The following is a 21,030-nucleotide window of genomic DNA, read 5'->3' on the forward strand; positions in this document are numbered from 1 at the left end:
GATGGCCCTCGTGACTCTTGCTCTGAGACCCTCTCCAGGGGCTGCGTTACTGCTGAGCAGAGGATATATCAAAAGTCATAGTCAGTGGGTATTTACCAAATACCAGGCACTATTCTAAGCTGTTTGCGCATATTGGCTAACAGTGACAGTATGAAGTAGATGTTATTAGGAGGCTCGTTTTATATTTGCTGAAATGGAGACATGGAGAGATGATTAGGTAGCCACCCAAACTCGAACTGTCAGTAGAAGGGCTGCGATCTGAGCCCATTGTGACCCCAAAGCCAGTGCCCTTGTCTGTTCACGACACTGCCCCTCCCAGGAGCCCTGGGGACTTGCTCTCCCAGGCCCTTGCCCGAAGAAGACAATCCTATGCTAGCTTCATCCTCTTCTCCTTGAACTTTGGATGAGGTGGGAGGCACAGGGCAGGGGTTTGGGAGAGAGATCAAGTAAGAAAGGGTCCTAGAAACCTTACCAAAGTAACAGGGTCTTCAAATCCGTAGGACTCCAGAGTTAGCGAACAGCATCAGTGTGAATCTGCTCTGTGCCTGGTGTTTCTGTATATCCGTCTACTGCGTCCTCAGGGAAACAGTACTATCTTGCTTCCAGAAGAGAAAACTGAGCCTCCTAGAGGTTAAGGAGAGGTCATAGCTCTCAGAACCTGGATGCCTATTTCATAGACTCTGAGGTACCATCAACTGTGAGGTGCTCGATTTTTCTATGCAGCACTAAGAAAAACCACCCAATGAGCTGTGCTTACAAGGTAAAAATGAACAGAAAAAAACCCACCCAGCAGACAGAGTCAGTGAGGAAATTCACATGCCTCTATCTGGGTATTGGTTAGATTAAAAAAAAAAAAAAAAGAACTCTCCAAGAAGTTGAATCCAAAATGAAATCCCTGAGTTCACACACTCAATGTGATCTTAAAAAAAAAAAAAGTCAGGCAGAGAATTTAAAATGGTTCTGGATTCATACTGCCCCCTGGTGACCAGCAGGAGCAATCACAAACCTCCCTGGAAGTCCTCATGTTTCAAGACTCCTTTGGTAGTTAACATACTTTCTGATTTCAGAGATGCTAAAAGGTGGGGTTAAAATTGTGCATCTTAGACTTGTTGAAATATTTACAGTATTTGTGACTCCAGTCTTTCCTCTTCCCACTGCCCTACCCTGCTTCTTGGGAGCAAGTTTGGACCATAAAAGTATGTTTTCTGAAAGGAAAAATGGAAATGGAAAGAATGATTTTACCTTGGAAATTCTGTAGGGAAGAAATTTTTGAAAATTTCTTTTCAAACAGAAAAGAAATTCTGTTTAAACAATATACAGATATAGGAACACGGGAAACTGTTCTCCTCTCCACCTTTATTCGTGAATTGGAGAACACAAAAAACTCTTTTGAAATGTCATCCAGACACTTCCTGGTTATATTAGTTTATAAAAATTAGCATATCTAGCAAGTGTTATGAGAAATGGGACTTTTATATGTCTCCTGGTGTTGCATAAATACTTGTTGAATGAATGAAGACTCAGGTTAAGGAGAATCCTTGAGGAGATCACCTCGCAGCTGGTCTCAGGATATTTTTTGTGAATTCTAAGAACCAAAAGACATGGGTTGGGTTTTTGTTTGTTTGTTTTAACATCTTTATTGGAGTATAATTGCTTTACAATAGTGTATTAGTTTCTGCTTTATAACAAAGTGAATCAGTTATACATATACATATGTTCCCATATCTCTTCCCTCTTGCGTCTCCCTCCCTCCCCACCCGCCCTATCCCACCCCTTTAGGTGGTCACAAAGCACTGAGCTGGTCTCCCTGTGCTATGCGGCTGCTTCCCACCAGCTATTTATTTTACGTTTGGTAGTGTATATATGTCCATGCCACTCTGTCACTTTGTCACAGCTTACCCTTTCCCCTCCCCATGTCCTCAAGTCAATGCTCTAGTAGGTCTGTGTCTTTATTCCCATCTTACCCCTAGGTTCTTCATGACCCTTTTATTTTTTCCTTAGATTCCATATATATATGTTAGCATACGGTATTTGTTTTTCTCTTTCTGACTTACTTCACTCTGTGTGACAGACTCTAGGTCCATCCACCTCACTACAAATAACTCAATTTCGTTTCTTTTTATGGCTGAGTGATATTCCATTGTATATATGTACCACATCTTCTTTATCCATTCATCCGATGATGGACACTTAGGTTGCTTCCATGTCCTGGCTATTGTAAATAGAACTGCAATGAGCATTTTGATCTGACTCTTGGCAGTGGAGTTTCAGGAGAGACGATTGTCAGGTTCGCTCACTCCCTGCCGTGTCATTTCATGGTGGTTCACCCACATACACACAGAGAAATCCTTAGAGTTAAGCTTCAGGAAAGTGTGCTCGTGCCTCATTTGTCTCAGCCAAGTTTGAGCAGCACATTTTCCTTCTGTGTTCCAGGGTGTTCGCATCTGTGAAATGAGATAGTTGGACAGCTCCTAATAGCTTTCAGCAGTCAGTGCTATGAGGCTGTGAATTCCCTCAGGTCATGAGGAACACATGTGCTAGTTTGCCTGGTTTACATCCATTTTCTGAGTGTAATTATAAACAGCACCTCCGTTCACTCAAAAATCACGTGGGTGACAAGTCATGTGACCCAAGGCTTAGACCTTGGCCAGGTTAGAATTAGTGGTTCTCAACATCTTCACTTCCCTGCAACCCCATGAGGTCTCTGGGAAGACCCCAGGATGGGGGAGGGGCCCTAATCCCGTCCTCAAAGGTCTCCTCCAGTTCCTCCCAGATTTCACAGAAGAATCCTCTGCCCTTCTTTAGTTTCCAGCTAAAATTTCCTGAGGGAGCTGACAGATCTCAGGGGCAAACAAAGATTAGAACTATGGTAAAGAGATGTAGGAAACATGACCTGTCTGTCAAATACTATCAATCATATTGGAATTTTTTCTTTTATTATATATAATTCTTTTTCTCCCTAAAAAAAAATGAATTCATTTTCACTAGCAAAAGCTTATACAAAGCATGTAAGGCAAGAAGAAAATGACATCTCTTGTCATCTTACAACACTGGATAACCATCGTTAGCATTTTGGCATCTGTCATGAGTCTTTCATGAGTATGATTCTTTATACTTATCTATGCAATTTTTCTATTAAAACAGGACCATTTTGTACATCGTGCCTTGTAACATAGTGTTAAGCATTTTTGCTTGGGCTTTTCCCCACATTATTAAATGTTTAGTTACAAAATAATTTTTGTAACTGCATACTAATCCAGTGCATGTTTTAACCATTTGGGGCTTTTTTTTTTCCTCTCGGTTTTTCACTATTTTATAAATTGCATTGCAATGACCATTGTCATAGTTAAATCATACATCCATGTTTAATTATTCTCTCAGGATAAAATCGTAAGAATGGGTATGAGAATGCACATTTTAAAATACTTGACGTGCGTTCTGAAATCATGCTCAAAAATTATGCCTATACTTTTTAAAACTTGCCAACTTGATAAGATACAAGCAGCATCTTCCTGCCATTAAAAAAATATATATTATTGCGGTTGAATGTCTTTCTGTATGTCTTTTATGTTTTGGTCTTTATATTTCTTCTTTTGTGATTTGCACACTTGTCTTAATTGTGCAATCTGTCCATTTATCTTAATTGTGTAACTTAAACTTTTGTCTTAATTGTCATCTTTTATTGTGCTGCTCACCTCTGTCTTATGGATTTGTGTGTATTCTTTATATAGTGAAGAACTTAAGCCCAGAACACTTAACAAGAAGGTGATATTTCTCAGGCTCTGGCCCGTATTTCTCTTCTAGGACAAGACTCTGAATAAAGCTTAGTATGGGGGAAGGCAATTAGTTATAATTATTTATTAATGTTTCCAGGCCAGAGAAACCAACCCAAAACTTTCAGTGCCTTAAGAGAGCTTAATAACATGAAAACACTTATTTGGAGTGACCTCACTCAGCTTGGTGCTACAAAAACAGCGTGACCATCTCAGAATGAGGCAACTTCCTCATCTTGACTGAAGATTAAGATGTTTAATAAAAGTTTCAAAATTGATTGAAAATTCCTATTTTGATGTGGGTATTCTAGTGGGATACGTGTTAAAATCAAACCATATCAATGATGATTAGATTTCCTTCCTTCTTTCAATGCTGATATCTTTCTGTTAAATTCTGAATTTTTTTCTTTGAGAAATCAGGCCTCCTTCGTCAATATTACAAATTTAGCAATAAAAAGCCTCTTTGTCCTAGGATAATAGTCTTCAAACTTGAGGATCACCTGGGGCTCTTGTTTAAAATGCAGGTGACTGCCCATCACCCTGCCCCCAAGAATCTGATTTTGCAAGGGGACCTGTATTTTGAGAAAACCCTTCTGGGCGTCCGTTGTCCTGAGTTGTCAGCCGCCTTTCTCTGTCCTTGGCGGCACGTTAGGACTTGGGCTAGTCACTTGCTTCGTGCCTTCAGAGACCAGGTCACACCAGAAGTTACCGAGTCCATACTCAAGGCCAACATGGCCTCAGACAGGCCTAGGAGGAATGTCTCCATGAGCCTCCCAGTGCTCCCAGGAGGTCAGGCTCGGGGGTCAAAGAGACCTTGGTTCAAATCCCACTTTGGAAATAGATGTGGGTGCAATGGATTAATTTACCGATCGTTATTGGATACTGACACGTTGGTAGCTTTCCGTCACTCAGATGGACACCCCAGCACACATGAAAAAGCTTCATTTATTTCACACGTGTTTGGTCTTTGCTAAAAGACAGAGGGAAGAACATATACTTGATTACTGAGTAGACATGACTTGAACCCAATTCCTGCTAGATACTGGCTGGGTGTTGCAGGACAAGGTGTTTGATCTCAGTGAGATGACAGTGATCATACTACCTGCCCCTCATTGGATTGTTCTGAAAATTAGATGACATAATACTCATATAATAGGTGTTTGAATAAATGCAATAGGTATTGTTTTCCCTTTCCTCCTGATGAATTCTGTGCCAATCCAATTCTGGGTGAGGCTACACCCTCACTTAAAATAAATCTTACACTTCTAGAGCTTCTTTAGAGAAACTACTTTGTTAAAAAGGGTTGGGGGGAGAGCAGTGTTAATGTGTTAGTATCCCAGGGTACCAGGGTCGTGACTTTCATAAATACAGATTTATATAAGTACCTAAAGGTGTGTCCTAAGCAAGTACACACCTATAGGCCATTGATAATGCTTGCTATGAACCAAGTTCGGTGCTGAAAATTTTCAAAACATTCATTTAATATTACTTTTGTTCCATCGGTAACCACATAAAAACAAGGATGTGTCACACAAGGAAACCTTGAGATAATCCTTTGGCTAAGAACAAGTGGTTCTTATCTCTGTTCAGAACTTCACTCAGTTTTCTCTACCTTTAATAAAGAAAATCAAAGCTAAGTGGAGGCTTAAGAGATTTCAGGAAAAATGTATCACAGACTTTGAAATGTTTCTTCTTCCCATAAACTCCTATTGGAGTTCCAGTGAGTAGACTAAAATAATTAAGGAGGAATTTTGGCAAAGCAAAGAAGGCTAGGCAAATGAATGAATAATCTGATGGATTAAGATGTTGGATTCTGGAATTAGATAATGAGAAAAATGCTTTTGTCTATTTTCGGAGACGTTCAAAATTTGTTGAAACACACCATTTCTTATTTAGATGCAGAGGAGAGGAACATGGAACACTGAACCAAGTGGTCTTTGGTGTTCTCTCTCATTTAACTGAATTAGACACTTCCTGCTCATTTTCATGATCTTATTTTTAAAAATTCTTTTGAAGGAATTATTCTGTTATAGGATCAGGTTACTCTTGAGTTTTACTTCTCTAATAAGGCTCAGAATAATAAGAATATTTAGGCCACCTCCTTCAGTAAGAAGGACAGATTTCAAAGAGACTTAGGGGAAAAAAAAAAAAATCCATCCCTATTCAAACAGTAGCTAAGTGAGACTCCTTTACATTCTTGATATTACCTTGTAAAATTCCTGCTATTTCTACACCCTCTAGGTAGTCAAATGATATCAAGGGCCATTTCACTTGTATCTTTTTTATCAGACCAATTAGCTAGCTCCAGTCCCACAAAAGCAGCATTTTCAGAGTCAGGAGTACGAATTTCACCTATAATAATGTAGCGTAGGATGATAGAATTATGATGATTTCAACCTAAAGGTCATCAGCTCAGTCCTTAAAGTAATCCTAGTGTTTCATGTGTGGATATCACCATCACCTATAACCAGGGGCTTCTAGGCAAGGAATAAAGGAAGAGTTATCACTCTCACTGTTGGGGGACTGGGCCAGTCAAGAAAGGAAGAGTCTTCTCTCCCAAGGATGGGAGATTTGGAGGAGGGTGAGCTGGGAGAATGGTGGGTTGGAAACTTTATGAAGTTCTGCTTGGGAAGTCTCCTATGACAATCCATCCCCCTACCAAGGAAGACCATATATTGTCATTATCAAAAATATTTATGTAACATATTATCATTGAGTCTTCTGTCATCTCTGGGATGGCATCCTTCCAGCCTCATTCTTCTGAAGCTGTCCATCTTAAATACATGCTAGCATGACCTTGTGAGTTTACTAACTATGAGGAAATCTACTTTGTTCAAAGGTCAAGTTACTTGGGAAGACATATACCAGTGAGACATTCCTCAGATACACCTGTCACTCGTAGAGTTGTTCTTGAAGATGATTTGGTTAGATGCTAGACACCAGGATAGGGAATATATTCTATTTCAAAATATGAAATTATTGAAAATTAGTTCCTAGCTTTTTTATTGCAATTGCTTTTCACCCAAATGGTCTCATTTAAGGGAGCTCTAGCCAGTGCCATCCTCCATAATGCATGAATTCAACAGAGCAGACGTTACATTCCTTCATTCACTCATGCAAAATGAGCAGATTGTCCCAGTTGAGGTTCTTCTTTAACAAACATATTAATTTATATTAATGAGAGGTGTGCTAGAAAATTATCATTTTTCAAATTAGATTTATCCAAAGGTGGAATGGGCTCTCAAGTGAGGGGCTGATTTCCCCCATCACACGCAGGCAGGAGTTAATGGCTCATTTCTGAGAGGTTTTACTGAGTGAAATCAGCATTACTAAGAGCTGGACCAAGGTGACAAATAAAATTCATTCCACCTATAAAATTTTTCAATCCACATACACACTTGAAACAAAGACCAGACGAATCATTGTAGTTTGGACAATTAACTAGATTATTGCTATGGTTAGAAGCATCCTCTACATCTGGTAGGGATGTGAGAATTCAGTCAGTACCTTTTAGCTCATGGTCGAAGAAGAGGATCTAGCAGAGCGGGGTGATTTCCCTCCAGCCCACCTAGGAAGATTTTCCGGGCATGTCTCAGGCAAAGAAAGATAGCAAATTAGAAGCTCTGTTCATCACCTCTGCAAGCTAGCTTCCCTGGTCACACCTCTGGGGATGAACAATCTAGAATGGGCTTTACCTTGTGTGATCACACTTGGGGTTCCAGGCTTCCTTTTGACAGATCTAGGAACCCACAGATCCTCCTGGCTCTGAGTTCATTTATGAATATGCCTTTCAAGAGCGTGCAGGGCCGACATCCCCAGACATGAACAAAATGGAACACAAGTCCTTCCTGTTCCCCTTCCTTAGCAGGGAACCCAAGTCTCAACCTGATCAAATCAAGTAGGAATATTCATTTTAAAAACAATTTTTCAATTATTCGAAGACGGTGGTCCCTCTTATTCTGTTGCATTTAATGAAATCCACTGTATCTTCTCTTTTCTTCCCTGTTACTTGTTCACTCCTCTAGGCCTTAAGGAAAGGGTTCTTTACATTGCATTGCTTTGTGCTGAGGAGCTATTCATTAGTCATGAAAATGCAGCGGTGCCAATTTACTAAACTAATTCATGGGCTGTTTATGAGGTCCGTTCTTTGCCCAGATCATGTTTCACCTTCATTCTAATGAAGATTTACATAGACTCAAACTTTTAACCCATTTTCTTTCTTTGTATTGTAAACCACATCACTGAAATACAACAAGACACATGATCGTGCACCTTGTGAAGATGATTTTACCTTGAAAATAGCAAAGTTGCAGCAGTTAGTGCAGCCGGTGAGGACTTGCACTCTCTGGATTCCGTCCTTACAATCTGTGAGGTCCTAACTGAGTTACTCAGTGATCCTAATCTTCAGATTCATTATCTGCAAAATGGCGATATGATCAATGGGATCTTCTTTAAAGTGCTGTCATGATAATTGAATGAGACCATCCGCATAAAGCGTGTAGCCTATTGCTCACCTTGCACTAGATATTACTCATTATTACTCAATTTGTTACACTAGATTTTGACCATTTCCTGAATCAACCAAAGCCTTACAGATTGAAAAGTAATAATATTTTTCAATTCAGTTCCTCTGTATCAGCAGGGCCTTGATTCCAGGACCCCCCTACCCCTCGTAGATACCAAAATCCACAGACACTCAAATCCCTTATATACAATGACATAGTATTTGCATATAATCTACACACATCCTCTCCTATACTTCAAATAGTCTCTAATTTACTTGTAATACCTAGTACAATATAAATGCTATGTTAATAGTTGCAAATGCAGTGTAAGTACTTTGCAGATAGTTGGCGGTGACTGGAAAGTTCAAGTTTTGATTTGGGGAACTTCCTGGAGTTTTTTTTCACGAATATTTTTGATTTGTGGTTGGCTGAATCTGATGTGGAACCCCTGGATACAGAGGGCTGACTATAATCAAAATTCTGATCTAAGCTCTCAAAGGAAGCATTTGTAATTTGTTCCAAGTGGCATGGTCTTTTTAATTGGTATTAATCCCATTTATAGTTGGCTCAGTTACTGTCTTCAGGCATTTCCTGCCCAAAGACACTGATCTAGGAGCCAGGAGATGTGGCTTATCGTCTGAACTTTGCCACCAACCACCTGATTGACTTTGATCAGCTCTTTCCCCTATCTGATTCTCAAGTTCCTCATTTGTAACATATACAGTTGCCAAGTCCTCTTACAGACCAGGGACTCAATGAATTATAAGGGCCCAGTGGTCATTTCCAAGGACAGCTTTCCTAAAGGTCGCTGGAGAAGGGAGAATTCCACCCATTGATGGAGGATCTTTTAGGAAGAAAGGGAAAGAATAAGGGCAAAGTCTTTTCCTAAAACAAAAGACTGCACACGAGATTATAATTCCCCTTTGAAGAATCTTTTCTAACTTGATGGACCAATCAGTCAGCAATGCTTTGGGGGACCCTACTGAGTACAAGGTATAATTTTGTACAGAGAAATAGAAGATAGCATTCTAGAAAGCAACACTGTGGTTGAAAAGTAGGCTTCAAAAAGGTAACAAGTATAGCAAAAAAATATGTATAATTAATTGATTATAGTAAACACTTATGTAAGGTTACCATCTGCTATAAGCATTGCTCTAAGCACTTTGCATATATTAACTCATTTCATCCTCCCAGCAACCCATACGAGATAGTTTTTATTATTATCCCCTTTTTCTGGATGAGGCAACTGTGGCACAGAAAACCTAGTAAATTTGTCCAAGGTACATAGCTAGGAAGTGTTGAAGCTGGTATTCACATCCGGGTAGTCCAGCTCTAGATGAGTCCATGCTCACCACTAAGGTAGAAAAGAATATGTGGCACCACGTGAGGACAGAGCAGAGACCAGATAAAGAGTCTGCCTATGGCAGGAAGGAGAATACGTGTAACTTAGTGTAGCTGTGAACCAGAGTGATCAGATCTTCGTAAGTCAAGAGGAAGTGAAATGAATTATCACTCAATCTCATCCTGAGCCAGTTAGGAACGTTCTTTCCATAGTTCTGTCTCCTTACATTTCCAAAGTACACTCCATTATGAAACCCAGTATTTTATATTTGATTGGTTTCATCTTCACAAATATTCCTTTCTGTGACTGTGCTAGGCACTGGAGTTCAAACCTGAAAATAGGAGAATTTATTATTAAATTCTAGCGTAATAAAATACAGTAAAATGAAAGAGCACTGCAAAACCTGTGCATTGTATTCATTCCCCCGATTGATAGTTAAGAAAAGTGAGGTTAAAAGGAATTGGCTTTGCTCACAGTGAAACACTGACAGAGTGGAAGATCTGGGGGTACAGCAGATACTTTGTCACCAACCAGCTTGACTTCTGAAGGAAATGAACAACATGAAACCAGATGCAACTTTAGTCTGGACAAATGATGATTATGTGACTTTTTTTTTTTTTTTTCTTGCTGTACGCGGACCTCTCACTGTTGTGGCCTCTCCCGTTGTGGAGCACAGGCTCCGGACGCGCAGGCTCAGCGGCCATGGCTCACGGGCCCAGCCGCCCCACGGCATGTGGGATCTTCCCGGGCTGGGGCACGAACCAGCGTCCCCTGCATCGGCAGGCGGACTCTCAACCACTGCGCCACCAGGGGAGCCCGACATTTTTTTTTTTTTAAGTCATCAGTTAAAACATTCAGGAAAGGAGTCAGGACTCAGGCTTGGGATCGATAGGGAAAAAAACCTCCCCACAGTGAGAATGAGCCCAAAATGGGAAGGAATCCTTTTGCAAAGGAATGAGCTCTTAGGCGCTAGGAGGATTCAAGTTGAGGGTGTTTGAAACCCTAGGATGCCCTGCCGCAGTTCGGAGAAGAGAACCCCACTGCCACCAGCAAAGCAGAAAAGGTCACATCTATGATAATCAGCAGGCATTTGAGCAGCCCTCAGGGATGTTACGGAAAGGATAGGCAACGGTCCATCATGACTCCAAGATGCTGTGATGATGGAAGTGGTGAGGATGATAAAGATGAAGATGATGAAAAGCAGCAAGAGAGAGATTCGGTACATGAAAAATTATTATTGTTGTTCTTAAAATCTTATTATTGGGCTTCCCTGGTGGCGCAGTGGTTGAGAGTCCGCCTGCCGATGCAGGGGACACGGGTTCGTGCCCCGGTCCGGGAAGATCCCACATGCCGCGGAGCGGCTGGGCCCGTGAGCCATGGCCGCTGAGCCTGCGCTTCCGGAGCCTGTGCTCCGCAACGGGAGAGGCCACAACGGTGAGAGGCCCGCGTATCGCAAAAAAAAAAAAAAAAAATCTCATTATTAAATCTAAATAACCAAGCTGGTTTGAAAGCAGACAGCCAACAAAGAATAATTAGATCTTGTGCAATCGGTTGTTCGAAGGAATTCAGACATTTATCTTTCTTTGAATTAACTGCTTTGTGGCTCCTTCATTTATCTTCAGGCTGGTATGTGTGGGTCTCTCTGGTGGTGCCCTGTTCTTAGGTAGGGCTCTTTGAAAACTATCAGTAACATGGATTTTCTGTAGCTTTATCAGGAGTGAAGATGGTGGCTACAGTGATTGTTCAGGGGCTTGTTCCCCTCTAGATATGGAGCAGGTTGTCAGCAAACAGGCTGAAGCCTCCACACCAGGGAGCAGAAAAAGCATTGCCCTATGACAGCAATGAATGTGCAGTTTCTGAGCAGCATTGTGCTTCCCCCATGGATCTCACCAGCTACCTGTCATTGCCACTGTCCAAATCACAGCCATGACATCGATCAGTGAGTTCAGTCTAAAACCCAGACCACGCCAAGAAATAGGCAAGAGAATAACAATCATGTAACCATTGACTATGACTCCCATATCAACAAGTTGGACTAATTTTGTTTCACTGACCTGACCAAATCTTCTCTTGGTATTAGGGACATAGACCCGGAGATGCTGGGATAGCTCTGTTTACTGGCTTCCTTTATAAAATAACCGTGAAATTCAAATCAGGGATCATATAGTTCCAAAGCCATGCTTCGCTTTCTGTTCTCACCCCCCAAAATGCTCTGTGCTGTGTGATCTATGGCAAGTTACTAGACCTCTCTGGCATTAAAGTAAAAAGAAGGACTTGGTTTAGGTTAATTTTAAGATCTTTTTCAGCTTTAAAAGTCCTTTCTTCTTCTGAAGGAATTGAATTATGTCTCAGTGACTGGAAGATGGTTCAGGAAACTAGGCAGGACTAAGGCAAGTATACGCACATTCAGTGCTGACCTTCCAGAAGCTTCTAAGGCTGGACAACAAAATTACTGAGTTCTCTGGATAATCAAAACAAAGTTAGCAGCATTCCCCGGGGCCACCTCGAGCAGACAACAGAAGGGCAGTCAAGCACATTGGTCGATCAGTTTGGGTTTCTCTTGTGCAAAATGAAACAGCTGCCCTTGCTGGAAATTTCTTTGGCTGTTTTCTATTCTAAGATTCCATGAATTTATTTTTTCAGTAGTTTTTATGAGAAGAGAGGCAGACTCTCTGGTCAAAAATTTCCCTGTGTCCACAAGAGCAAGATCCTTAAATGACTTAACGTTTACTCATGAAGAACGTCAATGTGAATTTGATTTGCTGTGTATATGGTTGTGTGCTCTTCTGTTTTGTTAAAATGATGTTATTTGGGAGGAAGGAGGAGAACTGGCTTATAAGTTTATGCAAAGTCCCTCTCACGTTCCCCTCTACTGTGAAGGGAATCGTATTCACCCCTGGGCTCTCACTGGAAGGTTGGTGGGAGGGATGGAGAAAGTGCTCCGTGAAGGTTATATTAAGATATGGATGCCTCTTAATTTTAAAAATATACACATTTAAATGCCTTGTCTCTTCTTGATGTTTATCCCCAACTCCAAACACTAGTAAAACTTCACTCTTCCAAGTGCCCAACTCTACTGCGAAGTAATTCATTCTCCTTTTTTTTTTTTCATTACAGTATTCTCAAATGAGGGACGAAGTATTCAAATCAAACCTGGTCTGTGCGTTTATCGTTCTTCTATTTATCACGGCAATACAAAGTTTGCTTCCTTCTTCAAGGTAAATATGAAGGGACTAAGTTATCAGATGAAATGTCTTTGTGAGTTGATGGGCCCTCACCTGGAGCTAGCCGCTGACCTTTTCAAGGGATCAGAATTTACCATAACGGGATCCAGGATTCATAGCAAAATATTTGACAGTATCAGAGTCTGTTCTGGTTGTCTTATGCTGCATAGTAATCTCATTACTCTACCAAGACAAGGGCTTTTTCCCAATCTTAATAAAAACAACCACCAAAATCAACGTAGGCCTCCCTTTTATTTGACATTGCACCCATGAATGCAGAAAGTAAGTATAAGTCCCTCCATCCCCATTAACTTGTCCCTTTGTTAATTACCTCTTTGTTGTTCATAGATACAGGATCATAGCTTCCAGGGTCAGCAGAATTGGCACTCTAATAATACTACAAACAAATATATGTGGCCAGTCCCTGATCCAAATTCTTTATATATAGTACACACCTAAATCTCATGGCAACCCTATGAGGTAGGTCATTATCCTCACTTGAAAGAGGAGAGAACTGAGGCCCAGAGTAATGAAATAAGTTGCTCAAGGTCTCACAGCTGAAAAATGTTACAGCCTGGATTCAAAATCAGGAAGTCTAGCTCCACAGCCTGGACTCTTAAGACTCAATTAGACACAGACTTTTATTATACAGGTTATAGGTGCCAGCGCCAGCATTTGAATCTAGTTCTGGATTAGTCCAATGACCATGTTTTTTCCTCTCTCCTGCACTGTAAGGTAACCCTTGCCTCTTTTCTCGGATATATTCCCTTCTCCCTAAACTAACCAGGAATTTCCCCCTTTCGTGTGGTTAAAAAATAACGTCAACAAATATTAGTTAAATGTCTAATACAGGCAAAGCAACTTGCTAGCCCTCGAGGATGGTATAATTTTTCCAGAGGAAGTCTGCATCTTCTAAGATATAATTTAGTGGGAGAGAGAGAGACGTTAATAATGGCTTCCAGTTACTGAGCATTTATTATATGCCAGGAAAGTGCTAAATCCTTTGCACAGATTGTCTCAATAAAGCCTCAAAAATAACCAGTAAGTAAGGCAGCATTCTAATCCCCATCTATATAGTGACTGAGCTGGGATTTGAACACAGAGACAGTCTGTGCTTTTAATTACTTAACTGCTTTGTGCCAAAATCAGTGATTCATTCTGCCTAGGTGGTTTAAAGAAAGTTGGCACAAGGGGTGATGCTTTGAGCTGAGTAGGATGAGGGAGAAAGAGTGGAAGAGTGTCCGCAGCTTAGGAAACAGTGCAGGCAAAAGCACAGAGATGTGAACAACCTCGTGTTTGTAGCACGGTGAGTAAATGGAAGACTTAAGGGTCAAGCATTTGTGCAAGGATGTGGTGGGTGCCATGGCTGAAAAGGGAGATAACCTGCAGGAGGGCAGCGTCCACATGCTCTGGTAAGGAATTTAGAATTGAATCTGGGAGCAGGAAGGAGACCCTGAAGGTTTTTGAGGAAGGTTGTAACATGATTCTGTGAAGGAAAGACGTTCAGGTTAACTAACAGTCAGGGAATGGCAATGCTTGACCTTTTCCAGATTGGCAGGGGTGTAAGGGGAAAAGGGATTCAGGGAAGATGGTGGTAGAAGTAGTCCATTTCTGAATTTCTCAGAATTCCCACATATCTGAGCAACTGCATAAAACCAAAAACCTCAAGGACCATATTTACAACAAAAATAGGTGATGTGGTAAACCCATACATTTAAAAATGGGAATGACAATCTCCCAAGAGCCCCAAGATGGGGTGTGATATCAACATCCGTGTGGGAGGAATTGGAAAGAAACAAGTAGGCATCTGTCATATCTGGGAGGAAAAGAGCCCCAGTATCGCCAACAGATACTCACTGGGAAGGGCCATGGGCCAAACTGCAAAAGCAGTTGAAAGTGGGAGGGGGTTTGCCCAATCCAACGTCAGGTGAGCGCAAAGGTCTGCAGTTAAGGTCCAAAGAGCTAGAATTGTCAGACACTATGAACTCCCAAAACTGACCAGTCAAATCTCCCTCCCAGGATAGGGCCCTGGAAGGAACTGTATGAATAGGATCAAAATTACTCACAATAGGGCTTCCCTGGTGGCGCAGTGGTTGAGAGTCCGCCTGCCGATGCAGGGGATGTGGGTTCGTGCCCCGGTCTGGGAAGATCCCATATGCCGCAGAGCAGCTGGGCCCGTGAGCCACGGCCGCTGAGCCTGCTCGTCCGGAGCCTGTGCTCCGCAACGGGAGAGGCCACAACAGTGAGAGGCCCGCGTACCACAAAAAAAAAAAAAGATTACTCACGATAGGGTTATAATGAAGAAGGGAGGGTCCAAGTAAAAGTGGAAAGGGAATCTAGCCATCATGTTTTGAATACTATGTGAAAACAACTAAAGAAGTCTCTGTGGAGTTAAAAAATAAACTATCCCAAACAACACCTCTTTATAAATGTTCAACAAAGTTAATTTTACACAAAAATTAGCAACAAAATGTATTGATGACAATCCCATAGTAAGCTATTATAAGAAAAACAAGAATTAAAAGTAGATTAATATCCTGATAGGCAATGAAAGCACTCCAAAAAGACATGCCTACAACATATAACAAAACATTAACCTACTATTTCAAAAAGAACTGAAACGCTTAATGTGACTTAAGACATCAAATGACAGCCTAAATCAGAATTAGAAAAAACTTAGCGATTTGGGAAGAGTGTTCAAAAAGGAAATAAAAATAAAAGAAAGATACATTTCAGAAATGAAGACTTAATACGAGGGAACATAGGGCACATGAACATAGCACATAATGCCTTAAGAGAAATAGAAGGTGGAAAGGAAGAATATTTTAAAGTCGAAAAGGAGATTTAAAGGATTGACAAAGCCCCATGCCCCACACCTGCTCCCCACACCAACAACCCAGTATATTATTTGCAGGCTGTGGCTGAAAGAATTGCAAGGCCCAGATTCTTTCTCAGTATTTAGGGGAGTTCGGTTCAAACACAAGGAAACAAGAAGAATCTGGAGTCACTGCTACATACAGGTACTGCAAACACCAAGCATAGCCCAACCTCTAGCCAGATTAATATATTTATAAATCCTCACAGTAAAGGTGTATTCACCTCAGTTTCTATTACCTGATACAATATAACCAGGTTTCAACAGAAAATTACAAGTCGTGTCAAAAGGGAAGAAGAGACAAAGCAATCATCAGAACTAGACTACTCAAGTTATGACACAGCTGTTGAAATTATCAGAAAGAGAATTTGAAATAACTATTATTACCATATCAAGCATCCCAACGGGAAAAGTAGACACCATGCAAGAAAAGATGGGCAATATATTCCAACCCAATAGTTGGAAACTCTAAGGAAAAGTCAAAAAGAAATGCTAGAACTCAAAAACACCATAATAGAAATAACGAATGCCTTTGATGGGCACATCAGTAGATTCAACAACGCCAAGGAAAGAATCAGTGAGTTTGCATATAGGTCAATAGAAACTTCCCAAATTGAAATGCAAAAAGAAAAATGAAATTAAAAAAAATTAAAAATCACAGCATTCAAGAACTCTGGGACAATTCCCAAAGGTGTAACTTACGCGTAATTGGAATACCAGAAGGAGATAAAAGGAGAGCTGAGCAGAAAACATCTTTGAAGTAATAATGGCTGAAGACTTTCTAAAATTAATGACAGACACCAAAGCACAGAACCAGGAACCTCAGGGAACACTAGGCAGGATAAATACAATAAATAAATAACCAAACAAATAAATAACACACTTAAGTATGTCATATTCAAATTGCAGAAAACCAAAGACAAAGTCTTAATGGAAGACACAGTGCAGGGCCGTGTGGGGAGGGGGTTACTACTTACCTATAGAGGAAGAGGAAGAATTACACGGTGCTTCTCATCAGAAACTGTGCAAGCAAGAAGAGAACGGAGCTGGAGCCACCAACCTAGAAGTCAAAAGCAAAAGAAAAATGAAGACTTTATCAGACAAATAAAAATGGCATTTCCAGATGACCTTCCCTGCAAGAAATGTTAAAAAAAAATTGTTCTTCAAACAGAAGGAAAATGATGTAGATCAGGAACTTGCTCTACGCAGAGAAAGGAAGAGTATCAGAGAAGGAATAACGAAGTTAAATAAAATGGTTTTTTCATATTCTTAATTGATCTAAAAGATAACTGTTTAAAGTAACAATAACGATGTATTTAGTGGTTATACATATGGATGAGTGAAATGAACGACAGCAGTGTCAATAAGGCATGTGAGGGAGGAATTGGGGATGCTTTGTTTTCAGGTACCCCCGTTACGCATGAAGTGCTACAGTATAATTTGAAGGTAGACCTAGATTAATTTCAAAAGCGTATTGTAAACTCTAGGGCAAACACTAAAAAAATTTTAAAACAAATAAAATTGATATGCTAAGAAAGGAAACAAAATGGAATCATATGAAATGCTCAGTTAAAATCAGAGAGCATGGGCTTCCCTGGTGGCACAGTGGTTGAGAGTCCGCCTGCCGATGCAGGGGACACGGGTTCGTGCCCCGGTCCGGGAAGATCCCATATGCCGCGGAGCGGCTGGGCCCGTGAGCCATGGCCGCTGAGCCTGCGCGTCCGGAGCCTGTGCTCCGCAACAGGAGGGGGCACAACAGTGAGAGGCCCGCGTACCGCAAAAAAAAAAAAAAAAAAAAAAAGTCAGAGAGCATGCAAAAGGAAGGAGGATATTATTTGGGGAGTGAGGAGGAAAAGGATCATTGCATAGACGAAGCCCAGGAGATGTTTTTAGGGCAGTGAAACTATTCAGGATGACATTGTAATGGTCATGATACTATGACCATGCATTTGTAAAATCCCATAGAACTTTACAGCACAGAGAATGAAAACCTTAATGTATACAAATGTTTTAAAATTGTTTACGAGTTCAGGGAAACCCATGATGAAATCAGACTGCGATAAAAGAACATAACTGTATTAAAAGTGTGAAACAACCTCACCAAAGCGGGTGGGGAGAAAAGGTGGTTCCTAAGTAGCTTTGGAGATGCGTGGACTCTTGAGGACTAAACGCAGAAAGAACTGTGCAGTAGCGCCGTGCGTTAGCTGATAAAGGTGTTTCTCATGGAGCTATGTGTGAACAACCTGAACCACAGTATATGTGCGCTATAATTTCAACAGTTAAGTAAATGGATGGAAGACTGCGGGAGTCAAGTTTCTCACTGTTGACGGAGAAGGTTACAGATAAGCAAGGAGAAAACGCTAGAATGATCCCTATGATAAAGGATTACAGTTGGAGACATTAGTATGAATTTGTTTAGCTCACTGTAGTTATAGTTAGATATAGGCTGTCTGTATAAACACAGATATGTTTATCGATACAGATTAGAATACACATATGTGTGTCCTTGCTCTGTCAGCAGAGGACGCCCAGGAGCAATGACGCCTCAGTAGTAACACCACATCAAGCAATGAGCACAGCCCTGATCTTGATTTCTAATATCCATATCCAATATAAGGAACCAGGGCTCCTTGGGGAGCTGGCTGATTCTAAGTCTGGGCTAGTAAGTATACAGGAGGAGCCTGGAACATCATTTAGGGCCAGAAAAGAAGGAAATATTAAAACATACACACACATGGAAGTATGTCAAAGGGACACAGGGAAAGCTCCCTGGAAGCAGAGCTGGAACAACTTGAGCAAGAAAATAAATAAAGTAGTATTGGATTATAACCCAAAATATAAAATAAATATCCGTAGGTTCACTGACGTAAATAAATGGTTGAATGAATAAATAAAAGGTGAAGACCAGACAAATTTCCCATGGGGAAAAATCCAAGGAATTTATGTAGATGCTCTGTGCTCAGTGAGGTGGAACTGAAGCCCCCCTCCTCAAGTATGGCTATGCTGAAGGTGACTTCCACAGCGTGGATGGCGGGGTATACGGAGAATCCCGGTACACACTGCCTCAGCCAGCTGATAATGGTTCACGTCAACAGTGATGTCATGTTGATGAGCTGTGATGAGAATGGCATGAGCTCTGTGGTCTTCCTCCCCAAAATCCATAACCTCATCACGAGGAGACATCAGACACATCCCAACTGAAAGACGTTCTACAGCATATCTAACCAGTACTCCTCAAAACGGTCAAGGTCATTTAAAACAAAGGAAGTCAGAAAGAGAAAAACAAATACCCTATGCTAACACATATATATGGAATCTAAAAAAAAATGGTTCTGAAGAACCTAGGGGCAGGACAGGAATAAAGATGCAGACTTAGAGAATTGACTTGAGGACACGAGGAGAGGGAAGGGTAAGCTGGGATGAAGTGAGAGTGGCATGGACATATATACACTACCAAATGTAAAATAGATAGCTAGTGGGAAGCCGCATAGCCCAGGGAGAGCAGCTTCGTGCTTTGTGACCACCTAGAGGGGTGGGATAGGGAGGGTGGGAGGGAGACTCAAGAGGGAGGGGATATGGGGATATATGTATATGTATAGCTGATTCACTTTGTTATACAGCAGAAACAAACACACCATTGTAAAGCAATTATACTCCAATAAAGATGTTAAAAAATAAAGTAAAACAAAGGAAGTCTGAGAAACTTTCACAGCAAGAAGAGCTTAAGACATGAGAACTAGAAGGAAGATGGTATCCTGGATTGGAGATATAAATATGGGAAATCCTAGAAAGAATTTCCAACGCAGTCTAAGTATATGTGAGCATAACTAGGGGCCAGATTGTGGTCCGGAAGTAACATATCACAGTTGGTTTTTTTGTTTTTTTAATTTTGGAGATATGTTTGATTCTACGGCTGGGACAGGAAATGTGCAAGATAGGCCTGGAACCTCTTGTCCTACTAGAATGCGAAGAAGCCATCATGCTTCTTAGTTACCTCTAAAGGACTCAGAAACTGCATTGAAGAAGCTTCCATTGTCCAAAGATGGAATAATTTTAGCCCCAGTGTGGATCATTGTTAAAACAGTCGATCAAAAACCAGCAAATATTTTAAACTTTATGAGTTTATAATGACATTTTTAAGGGTTGATAACCTTTGGTGGATGATAGGGAACTGATCTGTTGTATTGCAAACTAGTGAAAAAAGGGAAAGAAACAATTTTTTTTCCTGTCTTTCCTGCATGAACTGCAAGATCAGGTGAGTGGAAACATCATAAAATCATTCAAGCTAATACAATTTAAAGAAATTATAGAATTAAAATATCACCATTTTCCAACTCTCAATGAATTAATGGATCTAGGAGTTAACAGCACAAAAAGGAAAGACAAATGTATCTTCTGATGGAAGAACACAAGTCTGTAGTCTTATCAAAGGGGCCAAACCTGTGTGACCAGGAATCCAGTTCCCAATTTGCAGGACTCACAGGGGACAGAAGATATTGCATGAGTATACAGAACCAAAATCCAGGGTAAACAACAAGGTCCTACTATATAGCACAGGGAACTACCATCAATACCCTGTGATAAACCAAAATGGAAAAGAATATGAAAAGGTATATATATATATACTTTTGTGTATATATATATATATACAGCAGAAATTAACACAACATTGTAAATCAACTATACTTCAAGAAAATAAATTAAAAGAAAAAAAAGTAAAATCCAGACAGTGGGAAAGACTACAGGTCAAGGGCACATACTCTTCAATAAATAAATTGTGAGGAATGAGATAAAGAGAGAACCTGTAGATTTTTTCTAAAGACTTAGAAGACAAATCAAACTTAGCAAAAAAATAGGCAAGACTAAACTGTAGTGTCTAAAAAGGATGATAAAACTATAAAGAAATGGAAAGTGGTTAACGGGATGGGAGAGAGGATTATGCCTGGAACAGGGGACGTGGATGGACCTTCGGAATGCCCCACAAAGTTCTGTTTCGTGAACTGAGTGTCCTTTATTAAGGCAGACACTTTAAAATAACTAATTAAGTGATACTTATGTGGTTTTCTGTATTTATGGTTCATTTTACAATTTTTTAAAAAAAGTTTTAAATGAGAGAGAGAAGGAAGGACCAGGTACCTCTCCCAAATGGGGCTGGGGAAACCTTGCCTATTGTGAGCCAGATCTGTTCTAGATGCTGGGGTTATGTCACTGAACAAAAAATACAAAAAACAAGACAAAGACAAAACAAAACAAAAACAACAAGAACAAAAAAAAACCCTTCCCTTCTGAGCCTTATAATCTAGTGGAAGGA

At 40.6% G+C, this 21,030-nt stretch overlaps 1 protein-coding gene across 2 annotated transcripts in view; it reads left to right on the forward strand.

The window, feature by feature from the left end:
- The window catches only part of ADCY8 (adenylate cyclase 8), a 218,569-nt gene that overhangs the window by 129,151 nt on the left and 68,388 nt on the right, over nucleotides 1-21,030 (forward strand). For both annotated transcript variants that reach the window (XM_079901571.1, XM_079901572.1), the window contains one exon: nucleotides 12,738-12,838. In XM_079901571.1, the coding sequence (XP_079757697.1) occupies nucleotides 12,738-12,838 (101 nt within the window). The remainder of the gene's footprint in view (nucleotides 1-12,737; nucleotides 12,839-21,030) is intronic.

This window comes from Stenella coeruleoalba (assembly GCF_951394435.1).
Source record: "Stenella coeruleoalba genome assembly, chromosome: 17".
NCBI lineage: Eukaryota > Metazoa > Chordata > Mammalia > Artiodactyla > Delphinidae > Stenella > Stenella coeruleoalba.